Below are 22014 nucleotides of genomic sequence, written 5' to 3' on the forward strand. Positions count from 1 at the left end.
CTTCTTGCTGTTGTTCTTATTAATGTTACTTTTAGTTTTTTCTCATTTCTTTTATCACATTGTTTACTACATTTATAGAGTGTAGTTTGCTCTTATGTTACAGCAATTTACAAGAAGCATTAACATAATAATTACATATAATTTTTTGACACGTTTTACTTGCTTTTAAAGATTGATTGATTTTTTTTATTTAAGTACGAAACATTGTCAGTCTCTAATGAGCCGACTCGAAAGCTCTCTGTGTGTTAAAATGATTTCATTTGAACATTGTTGCTCTATTGAGTAGAATGCCATTTTTCTATGTGTGTTTGATTTTGGATTTCATTATACACATTTGCTCACTTTTCCTTCTTGATCTACATGCAGTGTTGTCGATACGCTAGATAGCTGTTTCTCTTTCTAATATTTGGAACGTCACTTGTTAGGCTTCAGATTGGTTTTTGTTTGGATGTTTGCAAATACTGTTGTGTTGTTTGGTTCAAATTAATCTTTTTGTTGTGTGATATTATTTCTGTCGCTTTTTCATACTAAGCACAGTAAGGATTTTACTGTATTCATCATGTTAGATATTGCATACACATTATGGACTATTACATTTACTCCTTTTTTCACTCAACCACTAATTCACTCAAAGTTCAACAAATTAACGTGGTAACACTATCAGCTCACGCCTAACGCAACACGAGTTACTATTTTTGACCCAAATGATTAACTGTTAAAAATCTTGTCTTTATTTTAGATTTTATGTTTTATGGTTTATGTTTATGTGGTAATGTGGTACTCATTTGCATTTTTTTCTTTCATACTGCAAAATTAGTATTCTATTATTTTCTATTTAAAATATTTGCTTCTATTTAAAATTGCTAAAATAACATATCAATACCAAATGCAACACTCCAAAGTAAAACCGTCTCTTGCTACAACAAAAATACACTGAAATTTTGCCTCATGATTCGTACAGAAATGAGATCCACATCAGGCAGCGTTAGCATGCCCCTGTCACGAAGCTAGCAGTTCAGACCGCATTAGAGCTAGAGCACTGAACACAGACAGATTCCGCCGAAACTTTCTACAGGACACACCGTAACGGACATTCCGTAACTGAAAAGGTGAACAATCGAGCAATGACCTAAAACATTAAAAACAAACATTTAAACACAACAGTCTGGATCCGTCCGTTAACGCGATTCCCTACACCAACCCTAAAAAAACACAAACAGAAAAAAAAAACCGCAATTGGTCCATGGGCAGGGAAGTCTATGTGCTGGTAGAACTGTGAACATGCTGTCCATTTAATTGTCTCTGGCCTGCCTGTCTCTGTCCATCTATCTGCTACTCGTCTGCCTGACTGTCCTTTTTGTCACTTCCCTTTCATCCTGTTTCCTCCCGTCTTTCTCTGTCTCTCTCTTTCTTTTTATATCTCACTACTGCTACTCTTATATGCCTGGCTTAGTCGTCCGTCAGTGCAACTCTGCGTGCAATCCTTCATGCAATGACATTTTCCCCTCTTAGAGTCGAATTTTCAAAACATATACATTTTTTCATTGCATGACAACTAAGCTATTGCGAGCTCCCGCAATAGCAGCTTGTAAATTAATGTTCCTTTTGCAAATTGATTCCGCGAATTTTGTAAACCTTATCAAATTCACTAACACAGAAAATCCTAAATGGTCAACTCTTAACATACATCAATTTAGTTTTTTTTTTCGGAAACATAACTCTCTATTTTCTCTCTTGAAACTCTTGCTCTCGACAAGGACATTTTCCAATCCCCTGATGTCGTTGGTTCTTCCTAAGCTTTTCGTGACCTCCCTTTTCACGTAAATGTTAGCGATCTTCTCACCTGTTGTTGGCTCCCGTGTCATCCCGTATACGTGTCCTGCACGGGCAATTGTTGTAGCTATATTTGTCGGTGTCTAGCTGTCAGCCTTTGTGTCCCTATGTGTGTGTGTATATATGTATTATGTTTGTATGTAAGAAAACTGTTTTGCTCATACTTTTGATTTTCTTTTGTGTCTTTAAACACCTACGGTTCAACCGTAAACTTTCTTTTGCGCGCGTAGTAGAGCGGTGTAATGTGTTAGAGTTATGCAAAATCAATCGTACCGTAGTGAAGGTTGTAGCGTTTGTTTCCCCGTTTTCTTCCAACTTTACCACACATGCACTATACTCTAGAATTGTTACTTCATACAGTATAACACTGTACCACTGTTGGTGCTACTTTTGTACAGTGAAATAGAGACATAGTTTAACCGTATACTAGATCGAAGCAATTTTAGCTCTCTACCGACTTCCCTTTATTACGAGTTTTAGTTTTTCCGAACATGTTTGTTCGCAACAATGCAACAAATCGACACACTATGGTGACAAAAAACAATGCTTGATGCCTATTTCCTTCCATGACCTTGTGGCGAGAGTCATTTTAGCAAAACCATTGCAACACACTTCATCAAAAGCAAAATATCCGATTTATCAAGCCGACCCGTCCCGAAAGAGACTCCCGGCTACCGTGGTACCAAAGCAAAACCATTAACGGAAAATAGCCTGAGAGCGTGCCTTTTTTACGATATTTCATTTCCCCGGATGTTGATGTGTTCCGTCCCGAGCATACATACCGGGAGGCCGGCTACGAAGCAATGATCTCCTTTTTCGATTATTTTCTACCATTTCCCCGCAACCATTCACTGGAGAAAGAGGTATTCACTGTGCTGTGCGTGACCCCTACTACTCCCCACGGTGCGGCCCGGTGTTCATGTGTCCTGCGTGATGGCGTATCCTGTGACCTTGCGCGTAGCGCTCGGTGTCTGTTGATAAGATGGTGAGTGCCGCCGCGCCAGCGAGTGAACATTTATTTTGCGATCCTACTCGCTCAATTCATCACTATTCGTCAAGCCTGTCAGCCTTATCGTCACGACCTATATCACCGACCATCCGGAAAAGGCACTGATATCACACCCGTCGTCTACCCAAAGTGGCTACACCCGGTGGCTACAGTAACATTTTCTTTTGCTTCTTCCTCTCGTGTCGTCTCGTTATCGTTTCCCATTTTACCATCTCTTCCATCCGCTTTCCACTGCAAGGACACCAGGTGTCGTTGCTCACTAAACCGAAAACGGAAGGAGGGTCGCATCAATTTTTATTGTCAATTGTCTTTTCGGTTTGGCGTATCGTCTATCCGGCTCGTTTCGGCAAACCGAAGGAACACCCAACCCGCGGGTGTTCACAAAAGCGAGCGACTTTGCATCAGCTTGAAACCGGATATATTACAAGGCGCTGTATTGTGCCTTAGCATGCGTGCGTCAGATCGATTGCGTGCGCTGTTAGTCGATGTCGATGTATCTTAGCTATCGGGCGCATTTGGATGGCGGTATGGATTTCGGGTGATGTGGATCCCATCGCACTCATGCACGTATGTACGTGTATGTGTGTGTTATTATGTATTACTAGCAAAAAATGCCAAATTTACTGCGCAATACAAATGACAAGCTATTACCATGAAATATGAGACGAAAGATATCTGCTCGTTACTAACTTCACGGGTAATGAGCTAGGAGAGACGGATATTAAGCGACTCAAGCATCCGTAGCAAACTCTCTAAAATCAATGCAAGAAATTGTGAAACTATGCAAAAAATGTGCAATTGAATAGCATCAAGACAAAAAAAGAAACAAAGATCTAGCAGAGAAGAATAACAATAAATTTTCCATACATTTTACTACACCACTAACCCACCGTTTACACAGCAATGTTCTAGTACTAGTATCGGTAATGTAAGTGCTCTAGTTTCCAGTTTATTCATAGATTCGGTTTTTTTAATTGTTGCGAATGTTGCGTTATACTGGCATGACTTTTTAAATCAAATTAGTTTGTAATAGTGTTTTAACTTTCTTAACAATTTCGTTTTCTCCTCTATTACGTCCATCAATGTAGAATTTTACCAAATAGGTCACGTCAAAGTGAACAATCATTTAGAACTTGTTTATTAGATTGTTTTATAACTACAAACTTTATGGTTTGTTTCAATTATTTTTAATTAGTATTTATTTTCATTAATTTCATTACACTTCTCCAGCAAAACTTGTCCCATCATTCCCTTCCAGTAAACCGCAATGAACAAAATGAAACCACACCATAACTAACACAAACTGTGATCAAAAATTAACTAAACATGATAAAACTAAAACAATCTTTTGTTCCCATTACCCACCGTTAATCAGCCCCGGCAATTGTAACATACTGAAGATGTGAAGGGATTCTATTTGATTTTCCTTAAAACAAATCCACTTCCCAAAAGGCTAAATACACCAATAATGAGCGCTTTGAAGCTGTAAAACTCTGCCCTTCCATGTAGTGCATGTTCGCCGACGAAGAGATTTTCCAAGCGACGACCCCGTCGAATGACTCTTGGCTCGCTGAAGACAAAACTTTGGTTCATTGGCACTGATGGTCCAGCATGCTAGTGGTCTACTATCGTTCATCGCACACAATGGCTGCTACCATTGAGTCGTAGCGTTCGTAGCAGCGGCGTACATCCCGACACTCTGTTTCACCTGTTTTTCTAATGTTTTCTTATGTATTAGATGGTTGCTATAGTTGTTTACCGCGTCGTTGTACGATCGGGCAAATAAATTGTGTAGCCATCGCTATGATTCTGAAAGAGCGTCCTACATTCACACTACGAACTGATTTTATGATAAAAGCCAATATCAGGTAATTAAAATGCGCTTCGTCAATAGCTATAAAATTACATTAAAATAATACGGTCACCGTTTTCATAATCAGTTTGGAAGTACACGTACCTTTTTACCATGCACCTTCCGGCGCATGCCCTTACGACGAGAATAGAATTATAACGCTTGGTTACAGCTTGCGAATTTAACATCAGCTAGCCAACCAGCAACTAATTATTGGTTGGAGGTTGTATCGACCCCCTGGAGCAAGCATAAAATAAGCGACATTAAATTTAGACCAGTCGCTCGTAGACAAAATTGATTCCAGTGCAACAGCTTCGCCATTGTAGTGCCTCGTTTCTACGATGTTTCTTGCATACTATTCCTGTCAAACAAGCAGGTGGTCGCGCAAGTGCAGCTGAGAATGGCTTTAAATTGAGTTTTCATGCAAATGAGTCTACCACATCCTAGGTTTGCAGCCGTATGTCGAGTGCCATAAAGTGTTTAACAGACAATACAAAATATTTTTAAGGTCCCAAAAGTTTGACCATGTTTATGCATCGCCTCTTCTCTTTCATTGCCCTCAATTTACCTATTGCTGTCCATCACATCTCGTCTTCACATATGTCAAGAGTCGAAAAATCTCATGTTCTGCGGCATTGTGCTTGTTCCAAGCCAGTGCACCGGTTTAGGTAACATTTCAACCCATTTGATGCACATTGTTCGGACCCACCAAATGCACGTTTCGAGTGCACTCGTTAGCTACTCGCTCATTCCGTTTCGCTTTAGTTTTTATTGCTCACTTCCCCTCCTGTTGGGTCCACGTTGTTTTTCTAGTATAGCTTCATCACACTTATAGTACAGTTAATCATTTCAGTTAGTGTAAACGTTTTCTCTTTCTTCTCTTTAGTAATGTTTTACATTTAGTGATTACAGTTACCGTTACCCGTATGTTTTGAATACACATGATTTCTCACATCCTTTTTTTCATGATCGTATTTTTCACTTTTCCGTACTCTCTTTCCTCTGTATTATTTGTATGTTTGAGATTCCGCTCGTTTGTCGAGTGCCTCATACCCAGTTCGTTGACAGTTCGTTCACACATCATATCAGATTTAGCAACGTGGTAGGAATTGTGAATTGAAATATTTAGCTAACAGTTTGTTGATAGAGAGCCTCTATCGGGGTTCATGCTTTAAGGGTTGTTACTTTTTCACAACATATTCTCGTTATGCTTTTCTCCAAAGATGTGCTATTCAGCTACACTAACGCTATCAAATTCTTGAGGCTAAGGTAATGTGTAACGTTAAGGCGCCGGAACTGATTTTCTGGCCCATTTTCTCCACTCTTCAACCAGTAAGTTACGGTCGATTTTTTGTGCAATGCTTTGTTGTTGAATATTACGGTTAATAATAATGCTCAAAAATGCTACTCTACTTAGAGTGTTACCGGTAGAGCGTAAGTGGGCGGCGTTTCTTTTGTCTGCTGCCACTAGTGGCAATATTTGATGCATGGGTTTAACCACAAAGATGTGGTCTATCTCTTAGCAGAGAAACTGTTTGTGTTTTCCGTGTTACTAGTTATGCGTTAATAATTCGTTGCGCTCTTCGCTCCAGCAATACTAGTACCGATTTAGTGTTATTTAGTTTTATGTTAAATGTTTCTTAAATTATGTTTAGTTACGTTGGTATTTCTTTATCGAACACTCTAAACAAAAAACCTTAGCTCTGTTTTGGAAACTTGGCTGACCATTTATTTTCTTTAGCAAACGTACGGAGGGCCATGCAATAGAGGTATTTCAAAGCTCAACGACCAGAAGTACCGAAGCAACCGAACATGATAAAACTGACACCGATGTACACACTCAAACTCACCGACACCTCTACAAAACACGCACACATGCCCCTGTTTTTTGGACAGTTTATTGTGTATGTCGACATGTCTCTGTTTATTTTCTCTATCTGTAATCTATTACTCCCTCACTCTCCCCATCTCTCTTTCTCTTTATCTCTCTCCCTCTGTCTGTATCTCTGTCCGTCTCTCTTTTTCTCTGTCCGTCTGTCTCTCTGTCTGTCTGTCCACGGTTGGGCTGGTGGGGTTTTCCTGGGACGGGCGAGAGCACAGCAGTAGCGAGTGTTCGATGTAACGTGTTCCTTTTCGCATACTAACGCAGCTGGTGGGGTTTTCTAGGGGATGTCGGGGATAGGCGGGATGATCGGTCAAGGGATAGGGATCGGTGGTAATGTCGGCGGCATGACCGGCATGCAACAGCAGCAGCAGCAGCAGCAAACACCGATGCAGCAGCAGATGCAGCAACCGATGCAGCAACAGATGCGTAACAACCAGCAGCAACAGCAACCGATGATGCAACAGTCCCACCTGCAGCAGCAGCAGCAACAGAACCCGATGATGCAACAGCAACAACCGACCCCGACCACGACCGCCTCGTCCGGTGGGGTGTTTTCCAACGCGTCCAACCTACTGTCCGGTGCGGCCAGTGCTGCCACCGGCGGGCTGTTCGGCAAGAAACCCGCCGCCACCCAGCAGCAGCAGCCGATGCAGCAGCAACAGCAGCAGCAATCGTCCGGTCCATTCGGTGGCTTCGGCATGGGTGGTGGTGGCCAACAGCAGCAGCAACCGATGCAGCAACAGCAGCAGCAGCCCGGTGGCCAGCCGGGTCAGCAGCAGCAGCAGCAGCAGCCCGGCGGCCCGAATATCATGGGCAAGATCCAGGAGATGGCAGCACCGGGCGGTGATATCCTGTCCAAAGGCAAGGAGCTAATATTTATGAAATTCGGTCTCGGCGGTAAATAACCCCAGGCGTTTGATTATGATTATTGTTATGGTTATTATCCTAATTGTAACTATCGTTCCGAGCCGCGAGCAACCGTTCGATTCCGCGTCCGGCTCGTTATTCGGCTTCACAACTAGAGAAATGCGCGGCCGTGGAGAACTTTCACGAACCAAGAGGACAGAAGAAAAAAAAAAAAAAAAAAAACATGTACACTCACTCACACACACACACATACACACACCTGGAGTTGGCGTGATATCAAAACAAGTAAAAACAGCAAGATAGAAGAAAATACAGAAGAAAAAAAAAAACAAACGGCGGTGACCACAACCAAACAAACAAACAAACAATCAATCAATCATACATTTGCGCTAACTTTCACCAACGCTTTATTGTTGTTCCTTGCTATTCAAGCCTATTTGCGCTTAGTGTGAATCCTAGTATAATACGGGATTCACTAGAGAATGATGGAGACGTGACCCTCCCAAAATCAACAAAAAAAAGCAAACCCAAACCACACACACATAAGCACACTTTGCTAAAATTAAAAAGCAAGCAGGAAAACAATCGAACTCTCCCCCTACTCTCTATATCTCTTTCTAACTCTCTCTATCTCTCACACTTTCTCAACTCTCTTTGGCTCTCGCTCTCGCACTAAAGTTCACTACTTTCTTCTTCTTCGATTGTATTTGAACCTTTCAAGAACGACAATAGGAACAAAAAAATGGCAACCATCCCCCGTTTAAATAGTAGCTAGTGAGATTAACTAACCGCAGGACTCCACACAGCATAACACGGAGCGCAACATAACAACTGACAGCTGCCAAACGCTTGGGAAAGGAGGTAAAGCGTTTCATTAACTGTCGGTCATCGCAGTAGTTGGTAGCATTTCAACGAGAAATGAGCGGCCTGCTAAGGATATTCAAAACATAGTACCGGCAATAAAGCGTTTTCTGAAGCGTTTGGCAGCTGTCAGTTGTTATGTTGCGCTCCGTGTTATGCTGTGTGGAGTCCTGCGGTAAAGCAACCCGAACACAGCATATAACAACAATATGAATAGCATTTCGCAGGTAATAACAGCTGACCGAATCAATAGCAACTAGACCGAATTTTGCAAACTAATGAGTGTAGCAACTAGTACTGGCGTAGGGTGTTTCTTTCCTTTTTTCTCACTCTTTCTCTGTCTCTCTCTCTCTCTCTCTCTCTCTCTTCTATTACGAATGGGGCGATGGGAGAGGCGCTTGAGGACTAAAGAAACAATTTTCAACATTTTCCACAATAACAGAGAAATAGCTGAAAATAACAAGAACATACCTGCAGCACATGTAGATCGCATCCCAGTGTTTGTGTTTTTTTGTGGCAGTGGTCCGAAAACGAATCGATAACTAGGCGCCTCCATCACTGGTAAACGGGATGGAAATGTACATAGGAAGTTATAGTTAAATACCGCATTGGATAGGAGATGGCAAAAAACCCGTCAAAAGGTAACAATGCTTGGGAATGCTTTTTCACCTGCCAGCGCTTATGCTTCTTGAGAGCGAAGCAGTGTTCAAATGGCAAGTTCTATTATAGCCTGCTTCACTACAGCTATGTAGGTTTGTGTCTGTTTTGTTTGTAATGCCGCTTCCGGTTTCCCACACTGACAAACAAGCAGCAAATGGGCAACAGAGTAATAAGTGTAGGACATAGGGATTAGTAGCTAATAAATAGCGTTACCGCTGCAAATTCACGCACACAGGCCAGGTCAGGTTGACAACACAGCAGAATGTAAGGTTTGCACCTCTGTTATCCGTGTTGAAAGGATCCACGTACTATGGGTTTCATTTTCCCCGTGCGCTAGCAAAGTATGTTTCCACGTTACTAGCAAGCGTTTGTAGAAGAGTGAACCGATTGTTTCTGTTATTGCCTTTCCGTGTGTGTCTTTTTTCTCCTGTTGTTGTTGTTGCTGTGTCTGTGTGTTTGTGTGCGCGCATGTCTGGTTTTTGTCTATACGCATTTCTAATGCGCAACTGTTGCCGCTTAAAATACACAATTTCCCAACCCACACCTGACGGTCGGTTATAACGTCGTCGTTGTTGCTTCTTTTTTCGTTTGTTAGTACTTAACATTGGTTTCACCTTAAGCTGGCTTTACTGAAAGTGCTTTCTTACTGCAAGGAGAGTATGCGTGCATGCGCGCGCGTATGTATGTGTGAGTGTGTGTGTGTGTGTGTTTGTGGTGTTAATCGTACGTTACGAGGTGTTACACAATCACAAATAAATAAGTGAGAGCAAAGAGTAAAGGGAAAATATAGGGTATACATAATGGTACACTTAATCTTATTGGAGCATATTTGCAACAAGATGCTGGATCTGGAGGATGGATTAAACTTTAGCTAATCGTTATCAAAACAAAACAAAACAAACAAACAAACAAAAAAACTAAGTAAAAACAAAAACCAAAAAACATTAAACACACGTTTCTTCGTCAAACAAAGTATTCTATTTGTTATTCTAGCTAAAACAAAACAATACAAACACAAATGCAGTATGCTTATGGTTGACCAACATCGAAGCAGAGTTGGACCCTGCTGGGTCATACCGGTCATCATTGGTGTAGCATACTGGTACACGTGCAACTCTTCCTCGTTGGGAGATTGAAAACAAAACAGACACTTCTACACCGACATTCGCCACAAACACTGAGATTACACGCCCAGGAACAAACCAAGGACGACGGTAAGCTCAATTCGTGAAACATAATGCAGGTGTGCCCAGGGTGGAATATCTTGTTGTGTGTTGTTGAAGAATAAGAAACAGAATTAACAAATAATTATTTAAATAGCATTTACACCGACACGCATACATGTTGCAAAGCGTAAAACAATAAGCGTGAACAAAATGTACGTGAATGGAGAATAAAGAAGAAAAAAAAGTGTTGCATTACGTTGAAACATGGGTTGCAGCTGCAACGTGCGACCCGTGTTTAGAGTAGGACAAAGTAAAGCGAACAAAACAATGGTCGCTGGAAAAGGAAAGAGAATATTGGAAGCTATAAAACAAGGTGATATTTACATTTAGATGCGATCGTAACCCATATCATTACCTTCTTTCCAAACCCTCTCTCCTTCTCATCCTTCTCCCTCCTCAGGAGCATATACATGTATTACACAGGCACACCTTCACACCTACACACCAGCACACACACACAGATACACACACTCACTCAAGCACACATTGGATACATCAGCTGGGAAGTGAGAGACGGAAAGGATAGCAAACATTGTTGTTGGAGACCATATCGTGCTATAGTTTGGCCCCATTTCACACGTGCTAATTGTAGCGTCCTGTATGCGGCATTCGGTTAAAGTATGGGATGAACGAAGCGATAGGAGAGAAAATAATAAACAAGCAAACACACAATAATTACCAAGTTCTGCATTCCATATACGAAAAATGGAAAAGGAAAACTGGGCAAGAAATATCTAGAGAGAATTAGAACACGAGAAAGCTTCAAAAGTAAAATTACAATCTAAACTTAAAACAAACACTTGCGCCACCTTCACCGTCATGCTTCTCTTAAGTACAGTTTCACGTAATGTCTAGCTACAGCGGAGAAAATAGTAATGCGTTAAGCCAGCAACACAAAAGATAAACTAAGTTAAACGATAAATTATGGCAAAAAGAAATTATCAAACAATACCAATGAGAAGATCAAGCGCGCGGTAGAAAGACAGAAGCGGAAGAAGAGAAGAGCTAAAAGAAATATTCAAACGATACGCAATGCGTGAATCAAATCGCAAAGTAGTTTAGTGTTATGTAAAAAAAAAAATAAAAACAAACAAACAAATAGATCTAACGCTATCACGACAGACACACACAGCAACACACCGTATGGATGAGCAAATACAAAACAAAGAAACACTGTAAACAAATAAAAACAAAACCCATGCATTTGCACGAACAGCAGGTTAGGCAGGTAAACAAAGTTAAGTAAATGTATTTAATAAGCGCGTCTGTAGCACAATATTTAACTTTACTGTAACGGAACAGGAAAGCAGGAGGTAAGCAGTTCGCCTAAGGTGGGTAGAAAAGCTAACAGTGAAAGAAAATCAAAGCTGAAACGGAAGTCGCTACGATGTTACAATATAGATCGTTAATGTTAGCATGTGTCCAGGGGTAGGCGAAGGATGCGTTACGATTATCTGGGTACAGCTATCGCAATCACTATCCACGAAAAAAGAAAGCGCTACAATCATGCAAATGTAGCATGAAACAGATATGCAATGCTGTTTATTCTGGGATGAAATGAAGGTTGCGTGTTCGAAACGGATCACGATGTCACGCTCGTGTGTTGTTACTTACTTCAATTGCAATGCGTGCAATCTTCTGGCACTGCGTGAGACGCAGTACGTTCCTGTGCGTTAATCTCTCGTTAGTCTCTTGCGCTGTTTTCGTCCCTGTTCTGCTTTCGTCTTTGCTGAATCTAAAAATTGGACAATTCAATCGGAATCTATTGCACACGTTTTGAGGAAGCGCAACGCAAACATGAGCATTATAATTCGGGTAAAGGCATAACGCGAAAAGAGTTGTATTTATCTCAAACAACATTTATCAACAGAGAAGAACAGCCCAGTGAAGAATTGAAAGTTATGGAATAATTAAACAAATAAAAGGATAAACATGTGGACTGTAGAGAATGCGAACGGAACCACGCGTGAAGCACATACCATACCAAGCAGAAATAAAAACCATTCGTTTGTAAGTGAAGCGATACTTAAACAAGCGCAATGAAAGATATCTTGTGAAAACTACTGCTTGCAACAAATTGAACTAGAAAGAAATTGTTTGAATTTAATACATCTGGCGGCAAAGGTGAAGTAGGATCGGCAACAGCTGGAGCAGCATCGGCAGCATCAAAATATACATATAATTGAAAACTAGTAGCACACACAAACACACACGAAGCTATCGTGAGTAAACTGTAAATATGATGTTTACGTAAAAGTAATGCGAAAGTCTCACATTTGCAACCGCCATTCGGATGGATGTTTAGCGGCATTCGTCAGAGCTCTAGCATACGTTGCACACCACGCGGTGATCATGGTAGCAGCAAGATCAGCAGAAACAATAATTCAAACTACTAATGACCCTTTTCCCCAGCAGTACCAGTCTGATAAGCTTATAGGATAACAATAATATCAATCCATTAATAACAGCCAAAACAGCAAACAATGACGAGGTTGAGATTGTTCGAAAGATCCTCTTCAACTGCTGCAAACCCCTAGAGGTAGGCTAGTAAGGGTAAGGCTGTATAAAAGAAAAGAAAAGAAACAAAAAATGCGAACCCAATGCAGAAAAGATTCGAAACCCGTCGATCAAAATGATATATTATTAGGTGACGAGTATGTGTGTTTGTGTGTACAGAATACAGGAGCTGAGGTGCACCCGAGGAAAAAGCCATTCTGTTGCGGCACGAGTTCAAGCGAGGTAACAGGCATGAGACAACCAAACGACCACAAATGTTTACCCACCATTAATTAAATTGAACATATTTACAAAATAATATATTATTGAACAACTTATTCATTACCACGTAAATTGCCGACGAAAATGATCGGGAGCAAAAGAAAAGCTCGTTTGCGAAACGACCCAGTACAGTGGCAGTGAGTTTGGAACAGCAGTAACGGAACGCAGAATAGTATACCCCTACCGCGGATAGTATTCTTTCTTATCCATGTGTGTCGTGGCACTAGGGATAAAGTTATACACTACCCTGACACTAACCAACAATCACAAAAATACACTCAACAGACACACACACACACACACACACACACACACACACACACACAACACTCCTCTAATTACTATATCGGTCATCAGTCCAATTTTTCGAACTCAATCCTGTTTTGACACGTAGTCTGTAATGTTCAGGCTTTAAAGGAGTGCACGCCAAATAATCCCCACGGGTCAAACGTTTGGTTCATACAGTGCTACAAAAGAGAAGGCAACAAAGGAAGAAGAAATAACAGGTACAGCAAATAAACAACAATAAAAAAAACTCGTAGCAACCATTGTACAACAAGGCGACAGACATGCAACGTAAAACACAGACTTTTCACAATCAAATTGCAACAAACGGAACAAAACACATACAGAAAATCCAAACAAAAGAACAAATAAATTAATGAACCTTCTCCTCCATACTTTCAACATACCATCTACTAGCGCGTTATATATGTGAAAGGGAGAGAGTGAGAGAGAGAGAGAGAGAGAGAGAGAGAGAGAGAGAGAGATAAAGAAAAAATCACAGTATAACTGCAGCATAGTAGAACACGTCAATGCATAGTAGCACGATCGAATGATCCCGTGAACGTAAGAGCAGGAATCTTGACTGTTTTCGTTTTTGTTGATAAATTTAATGAAATGAAAAAGTAAGAAATAAACGAGGTCGCATGAGAAAACGCAAATGAAACGCACATGAGATAATGGCGTTCTTCATAACGCTACTGCTACCATTACAACAACAACTACTTCTACTACTACCACTGCTATTACTACCAACACAACTACTATTAATACTGCTAATGCTGCTGACATGTCTACTACTCTGCTCACAACAGATCATTGCTACCATTACACTCCTGCTATATGTACAAAGAAATTCATTGCCATTGCGCGTCTTTCCGCAAAAGCGAAAGGATTACACTACTACCGACACACTTCTACACATCACCACTCTACACCCAGACACATACACATGCCCAAGCGCGGTGAAACTTTTTTTGCACGGTAAGAAAACGATCAAAGTTACCCTCGCGAATTGGTTTCGTATCGCGTATCGAAAGAAAGTAGAGTTTTGCGCTTCGTTTTCCATTTGCTCGCGTGCTGTGCTACGTCAAGCCGTTGGCGTCTGTTATACGGGTGTAGTGTACTACTACTGCTGCTACCATTACCACTACCACTACTTCTAACGTGTTTTGAAAATTTGAGCTATTTTCACGCAAATCGTAAGTACACATCTACTAGCTAGTACTTCTTGCACACTGAACTTAAATCTGCTAGCGTCCGCTTTTCCTAACAGCACGTTTCCCGAACGTTTCGTTTAATTAAACCATTCTCCCCTGTTTCGTCCTCTGCTGTACCCCTTGTGCACCACCATTTTCCAGTAATCGCAATAAACGTCGGGACTGTTTGTGCGAGTGCGGATAGTGCCCTGCTTTTACTGACAAGCTCCACCTAGCGCCTCCGGGAATGTTGCGTATTTGATTTTCTGCTCATCGTTTTTTTTTTTAATCTAAATTATCCCATGCTCGTTTACATAGACATTAGTCACATAGCAAACACACACATTAAAATATACAAACATTTCCACACATCTATCAAACACAGCAAATCTACAAACTGTGACAATCGCTTACAACTATATTACAACTGTTTACAGTCCATTTTCAAACCTCCCCCCGTATTTTAGGACCGAACGAATGCAGATTGGCATAATTACCGGGAAAGATGCGCGACGCTGATATACATACACACACACGTATACAAGCATACCATCACCACACCGCCACGATCACCACACGTACCAACACAACGAACATCAAACCACACCACACGTGTCTATTTGTTTTTTGTTCGATTGCGCGAACGTCACGTAAATTGTGCAAATCCGATCTAATCAGTAGCAAAGGAACTTTTTCCTCTTTCGAAAGCAGCGCGTGGACAGATATAAGGATCTCGTCTCGATCGGCAAGTTGCGTATCGCGTGGAAACTGGAAACCAATGAGAAACGCACAATCTTAAACCTTTCTTCTAAACTGTTACTCGTTTAATAGCGTAACTTAAGAATATTTAAAACATCCTTTTCTCTTACGCCAGTTCTTTGTCAATCAAATTTTCGTCTATGCTTTTGAAATCAATCTGGTGAAATCATTATATCTTGAAAATATCTTCCACGTTTCTTTCTTTAAATCAAATCTGATTCTAATGTCCTCTACGTAACACTCCTCCTTCTCTCATTCAGTAGCAGCAGCAAAAGACTGTATCTAACATCTACCTAAGCTTTTCCCAACACGATCAGTATGCAAGCAAGCCAGCACGCACTTGGTACTTTTGCTCACTTTACGTACTTTGGCTTTTCAAGCTAGACTAACACTCTCCAAAGAAAGAAGACAATGAACCGACTGATGTCTAATGCCAATTGATGTCATCTCTCCTTGATCTTGTACGAATTGCATCGCCGTTTGGATAAATCAGAAAAGAGAAACAGAGCAAATGAAGAAAAATAGACAACTTAAAAAGGCCCCCTCTTAAAATCTTATTGTGCAGTAATAATATTCAAATATGAAAAGTAAGGCTCTTCTTCGACTACGTTCCATCTAACATACCTCTTATACGCACACACTAACACATATGAACCTACAGAGAGCGTACTGCGTTGTTTTGCTTCTTTTCAAACCCAGATTAAGCGTCCCATAATACTAACACATTGTCGCAACATACAAACCCCCAGAGGGGCACCATGCTTGAAGGTATCGTAGCTGTCGCACCCAACGATAATAATCTTTTCGGGTTGCGGGTAACAGTGCATACAGATTTCGCAAAACTGCTTAACATCTCGCCCCATGTACCCGTGCGTCTCCTTCCTCTCACAGAACACCTCAGACGAAATGAAAAAAAAAAATAGAATGAAACAGTGCGATTCCGATTTCAGCCTGATCACGGTGTTCGAACGGCAGATGACACGGAACCACCAATAAGACTTCATTTTTACATTTTATTAAAATAGTTAAAAAGCTTGAAAAAGTCGATCAAACGATTGAAGGGAAGTTCTAGACTTTTGTTCTATATGCTAGAGCAACGTCAGCTGTTAATGCCAATATTTCAATAATGCTTTGGATTCTCCATACGAGAGGTTGTAAGTGGCGCGAACAATTCCTAAATTCACGGCTGAATGAACCTTCGTTGCAATTGGTCAAGAATTGGTGTACGTACCAGGGCAAGGAAAGCAATAGGATTAACATATCATATTGCTATGAACTTAATACTATGAACCTCTTCAATTTCCAATGTTTTCTACAGGTCTCATATTAGGTCCACCTTACCCAAAGTAAGTGTCCGACTTGGTACTTGTATTTAAGTAACTCTCGATTTTTAACATTTTCCTTAAAGTGTCTGTTTTTAACTAACATCTCCTACTTCTTCTTCTTTGGCACAACACAACCGTTGTCGATCAAGGTTAGTAACACTAGTGGGCTTGGTTTTCTTTGACTTATTGATTTACCCATAGCAGGACAGTTAGTCCTACGTACAAACCCCCAGAGGGGCACCATGCTTGAAGGTATCGTAGCTGTCGCACCCAACGATAATAATCTTTTCGGGTTGCGGGTAACAGTGCATACAGATTTCGCAAACTGCTTAACATCTCGCCCCATGTACCCGTGCGTCTCCTTCCTCTCACAGAACACCTCAGACGAAATGAAAAAAAAAAATAGAATGAAACAGTGCGATTCCGATTGGTGTTTGACGACGTATGCGACCGAATTACAATGATTGTTAAAAGAGAAAAAAACAATACAAATGTTATTATATGAAACAATATAGCTGATAAAACTACACTGGGAACCAATGATGTGAATAAATCAACTAAACATTACTGATCGAACGTTGGTTTTATTTGTTGTACTTTGTTCTTGCTTAGATATCAGATTATTTGCTAATGCAACACACATTATCGATTGTTGTTCTGAGTTGTTCTATTGGATCAAACGCCGATTTGAGAAAGAGTGCCAATTAAGCTGAGATAAGGTAATATTGCAGGTTTCTTAATAATTTCGACGCATCTGTTTCACAAACTTTCGTACGTTTTCGGTGATAAATGTTACAGACGTTTCGTTGCCATCCGATGGTAGGTAGCTAAAGTTCCACAAGCTGGTTGAGAATAGCAGCGATTGTTGCTGGTGTAACGTTAGTGACAGCGCACGACAACTGTCCTTACACTCTGTCCGCGGCCGAAGCGTAACGCTTAGCCTTGCTCGCATCTGATGTACTATTACGAGACCGGCCATGTTTGGTGTCAGCTCTGGTGCCCCCGGGTGAAAAGCGCGGGACAGCAGCATCCAGTTTGTATAGGGCGGTTCCCAATGGGTGGCGTAAAAGTAGGGTTTCTCGAACATGGTGCGCGTTTTCTTGATCGGTGGCAAGGCACAGTTTCGAAGCTGCACAAACCAACCACGTGCGATGCCATTTCCATACCCGCTCCGATTGCTGGCGAGCAGATCGACCATACGTGCTATTGCTGGAGCTTTAGCAGTTCGTGGGCTGAATAGAAGATTCGTGCGGAAATCACAAGGGCTCGCCAGTAGCAGGTCCTCGAGATCCAGCAAGAAGCTGTCCCAATCACTTCCGTACCGAGGATGTTGGTCCCAAGGGAGATGCACATCGGACACGATGATCGGTACATTACGTATAAGGTGATCCCGATATAACGCTTCGTATGTCACATTGGTACGCACTGGCACCGCATCTGTAGAGCAATCGTAACGTTACGCCAAACATTGAAACAATAAGAAAGAAAAAACCTTAACACTTCTTACCAAAATTTCGACACACAACACAATCTTCCGGAAATGAAGTGATCGGTGCATACTTTTTCGGGGCATCAGTTTCTTTCGCCTTTGCTATTAAACACTTGCCACGGTACAGCGGGGTCCAGTCCCAGTAGGGTAACAGTTCGATCATGATTAACCGACCAACGGCCGTTACCTGCCAGTTCACCCACGGGATGTAGTACACCACCAACACGATGGCCGCCAGACACACCGCACCGGACAGCCAGCGGATACACCTTTTGCGCCATATGCGTTTTCTTACCGGAGCGAAAGCATCGTACAGGGCGCGGTCGGAAGGTTTTGCCCTCCCGATTGCCTCCAACAGTTCCTGAAAGCTTACGCTCAAGTCCGATTCCACTTTCCCTGAACCGACCATCGCTGGTGACACCGCAAACCGTACTAACATCGCTTTTCCGATGCTGTGCAGTCCGAACTCAGCTGCATGCAGGGCGGGTGATGATTGGTTTCCGCCTGATTGCATTTTCCTATCACTTGTGGGAAAATTTGATTTACGCCCCGCCCATGTTTGGGGCCGTATGGTGGGGCATGATAAGGATTTAATCGTTGTGCGTGAAATGTTGTCTGGTGGATATTTCACATTGATGGGTTTTTGTGTGTAGCTCTTTTTTGAAATATTTAAAAATATGTCAGTGCATTAAGTTGTTTTCGAAAAGACTGATAAAAATATTCGGAATAGCATATATGACTACCTTTTTGTTGACCGGCCGATGCTATATATTGATGTGTCATGTTTTTATAATATAGAATAATCTAAGCATATTTTCGTTACATATTCATAAAATATTTGTCTCTATATTATTCATTAATAATAAAATCGAATGTTTACCGCAACTAATAAAGTAAAAGTATAGTATTAAATAAATAGTAAAATATATATTTAGTCAATGTAATGAATGTCACCAGACATTTTTTTAGGCTTTCTAGGGATATCTTTTAAATATGACAAATGATTACTGTAGGGGAAGGTAGGTAAAGACGGACACTGCGGGTAAGATGGACCCTTCTCATAAATACATGATAATGTAATTGTCAAATAATTCAACAATGCAGCATCCAAACTGAAAGTAAACATAATATTTGAGAACATTTTTGACTATTGCAGATCTTAAACTCTACAACGTGTATTGCATATATTTTTAGAAGGTTTATTACACAAATGGGTTGTTGTGATTATTAAGCAAAAAAATGGCAAAAGAACGAGAATGAAAGCAGTAAAAACTTTTTTTTTTCTGGTGGTTTATGCATCCTGACACTAAAGCGGGAAAGATGGACATCGAATATGTTTGTTTATTTTACTTTATATTCCTATTAGTGAAGAATAGATTTCATCTAATGCCTTAAATGAGGGTTTTCGGTAGATGCGTTATGCTATTACTCATTCGCCGCTGATGAGGCACTTCACGAAACCGAATATCTTACCACGAATTGGACTACTTTAATCAACAAAAATAAGAGGCATTCAGCCTGATCACGGTGTTCGAACGGCAGATGACACGGAACCACCAATAAGACTTCATTTTTACATTTTTATTAAAATAGTTAAAAAGCTTGAAAAAGTCGATCAAACGATTGAAGGGAAGTTCTAGACTTTTGTTCTATATGCTAGAGCAACGTCAGCTGTTAATGCCCAATATTTCAATAATGCTTTGGATTCTCCATACGAGAGGTTGTAAGTGGCGCGAACAATTCCTAAATTCACGGCTGAATGAACCTTCGTTGCAATTGGTCAAGAATTGGTGTACGTACCAGGGCAAGGAAAGCAATAGGATTAACATATCATATTGCTATGAACTTAATACTATGAACCTCTTCAATTTCCAATGTTTTCTACAGGTCTCATATTAGGTCCACCTTACCCAAAGTAAGTGTCCGACTTGGTACTTGTATTTAAGTAACTCTCGATTTTTAACATTTTCCTTAAAGTGTCTGTTTTTAACTAACATCTCCTACTTCTTCTTCTTTGGCACAACACAACCGTTGTCGATCAAGGTTAGTAACACTAGTGGGCTTGGTTTTCTTTGACTTATTGATTTACCCATAGCAGGACAGTTAGTCCTACGTACCACTGGAAAAGCCATCGTACATTTTAATAAAACTCACGTGTGTTCTAAAAATTCCATTTTCCAATTCACATAATTTCAATCGTAGTTTTAGCGTCTCACTCACAATCTCAGATGATCTCAGATGCATGATCGTAATGGATCAGAAAACAATTTAATTCCACTCAACGACCCTTGTCTATTTTTTTACCCTTGTAACTACTCTTGCCAAAATAAATGAAACATAAAATTTCTATAATACAATGCGATAGGAGGATTGCCGTTAACAAAATGATTTTTATTTATTGCTTTTTATTTTTGCCTTTCTTCTCCCTAGCGGCATTTTTCAGTGCCACCTCTTTGTGGTGCACTTTTGTTTCGTGATACGAAGCTTCCTTGCGAATCTGTTGAATGTGTTCTCGCATCTTCTCCTTGGCCACGGCCCGTTCGTACGCTAGTCGCTCGTTTAGATGGACCCACTTAAACCCTGACAAATACTTCATGCTCCACAGGATGTCCCGAAACACTGACTTCTTCTTGTTCGTGATCGGTTGCATGTTTAGCATCGGCACAATCGCTTTTGCCACGCGTTTATCAAGAAACTCTACCCAACCCTCGTATACTTTATCATTGCCGACTTACCGCTGGCCGTTTTCATGCGAGCTTGACCATCTGTAAATATACAAAATAGAAAAGATTGAAAGCTTCATAAGGCAAAAAGTGGCATAACAAAAGCAAAGGACATACCTTTCTGAGCCGGTTGCAGGAAAATGCGTCCGAGATCGCCGAACGGTTCCAGCAACGATCGCAGGATCGTCACATTCATGTGCTTTGGAATGGAGCTGATGTATATTACGCCCGTTTTCTTTTGCTTTGTCTTTACCAAAGGTTTCACTCGTTTCACCTTGTTGCGTGGGGTTGGAATTTTGGCAGTGCTGCTTTCTTCGGTAGCATCATTTCCGTCATCATTTTGCTCTTCGCCTTCGCCACTCGCACCGTCGGCTTCCACATCTTCCTCCTCATTTGAGTCCATCCGGACATCGTCATCCACATCTTCCTCCTCCTCATTTGAGTCCTGCCCGTCATCATCCTCTTCGTCTGAAACATGTTCTTCCTCACTTCCATCGGCTAGATCGTCGTCCTCATCCTCGTGCTCTTGACCGGCATCGTTAGATTCGTTGTTGTATAGGCGATCGTCATCCTCATCGTCCGAATGGGTTTGAATATGCTTTTTCTTTTTTTGTGTGAGAATAATACTTCCGTTTCTTTTCATGATTTACCAATTTATAATGCCAAAGAACGTCACAAAATCTTTGAAATAATCGTTTCTATTTAGTTAACGATTTACTACAACTTTTCTCGAATAAACAAATGCTGCTGGTTGGTCGCTCCAAAACACATGTGTTGTTGACAATTGATGTGCGTTTGGCAGTGCTGCCAGTCGCTAAGAATTTATTGATTTCTGCTTGGTTCTGCGTGAGGATTATATTTTGTGATTAAATAAAACTAAAAATAACCCACTGTAACAAAAACAAAATATTCAAAACTAAACCTGCAACAAAATAAATTCTAGTAATACAAAACAACATATTTTTTGTATGATTCACTTGTTTGATTTCATGTCAACTTCAGCTGTCAATAATCCCTCCGTTTACATTCCCGAGTCAGAGCGTTCCACCGTGAACGACCCGTTTGCTCTTTCTAAATAAGCACGCTCTCCCGTTCTGGCGCACGCACCGTGCCTACATGCACACAATGCCAGGCGCCATTTTTAAGCTTGACTGTGTGCGTACCATCCCGTAGCGTATTTGCACTGCGAGAGTGTGGCATATTCATTTTATTCCTCCGTTTTTTGGCACCGTAGCAGCCAACTCTTGTTCCATACAGTCTTTGTAT

The 22014-nt window shown here is 41.0% G+C and overlaps 3 protein-coding genes across 3 annotated transcripts; 1 reads left to right on the forward strand and 2 right to left on the reverse strand.

The window, feature by feature from the left end:
- Positions 1-6965: 6965 nt before the first annotated feature.
- Positions 6966-16561, forward strand: LOC121602833 (nuclear transcription factor Y subunit beta-like). Its single transcript, XM_041931595.1, has 2 exons — positions 6966-7281; positions 16530-16561. Exons 1-2 carry the CDS (start codon positions 6966-6968, stop codon positions 16559-16561), a joined length of 348 nt encoding a protein of 115 aa, XP_041787529.1.
- A 711-nt stretch (positions 16562-17272) lies between these two features.
- Positions 17273-18539, reverse strand: LOC121602834. Its single transcript, XM_041931596.1, has 2 exons — positions 18044-18539; positions 17273-17973 (listed from the first exon to the last, which is right to left on the reverse strand). Exons 1-2 carry the CDS (start codon positions 18537-18539, stop codon positions 17273-17275), a joined length of 1197 nt encoding a protein of 398 aa, XP_041787530.1.
- Positions 18540-19193: 654 nt separating this feature from the next.
- On the reverse strand, positions 19194-21507 carry LOC121602832 (pre-rRNA-processing protein esf-2-like). The gene is given in 3 exon segments (XM_041931594.1): positions 19194-20737; positions 20740-20790; positions 20866-21507. Coding segments are annotated over 3 exon segments (894 nt in total). The 5' UTR covers positions 21392-21507; the 3' UTR covers positions 19194-20420.
- Between the last annotated feature and the right edge of the window lie 507 nt (positions 21508-22014).

The sequence above is a fragment of the Anopheles merus genome, unplaced genomic scaffold (genome assembly GCF_017562075.2).
Source record: "Anopheles merus strain MAF unplaced genomic scaffold, AmerM5.1 LNR4000649, whole genome shotgun sequence".
NCBI lineage: Eukaryota > Metazoa > Arthropoda > Insecta > Diptera > Culicidae > Anopheles > Anopheles merus.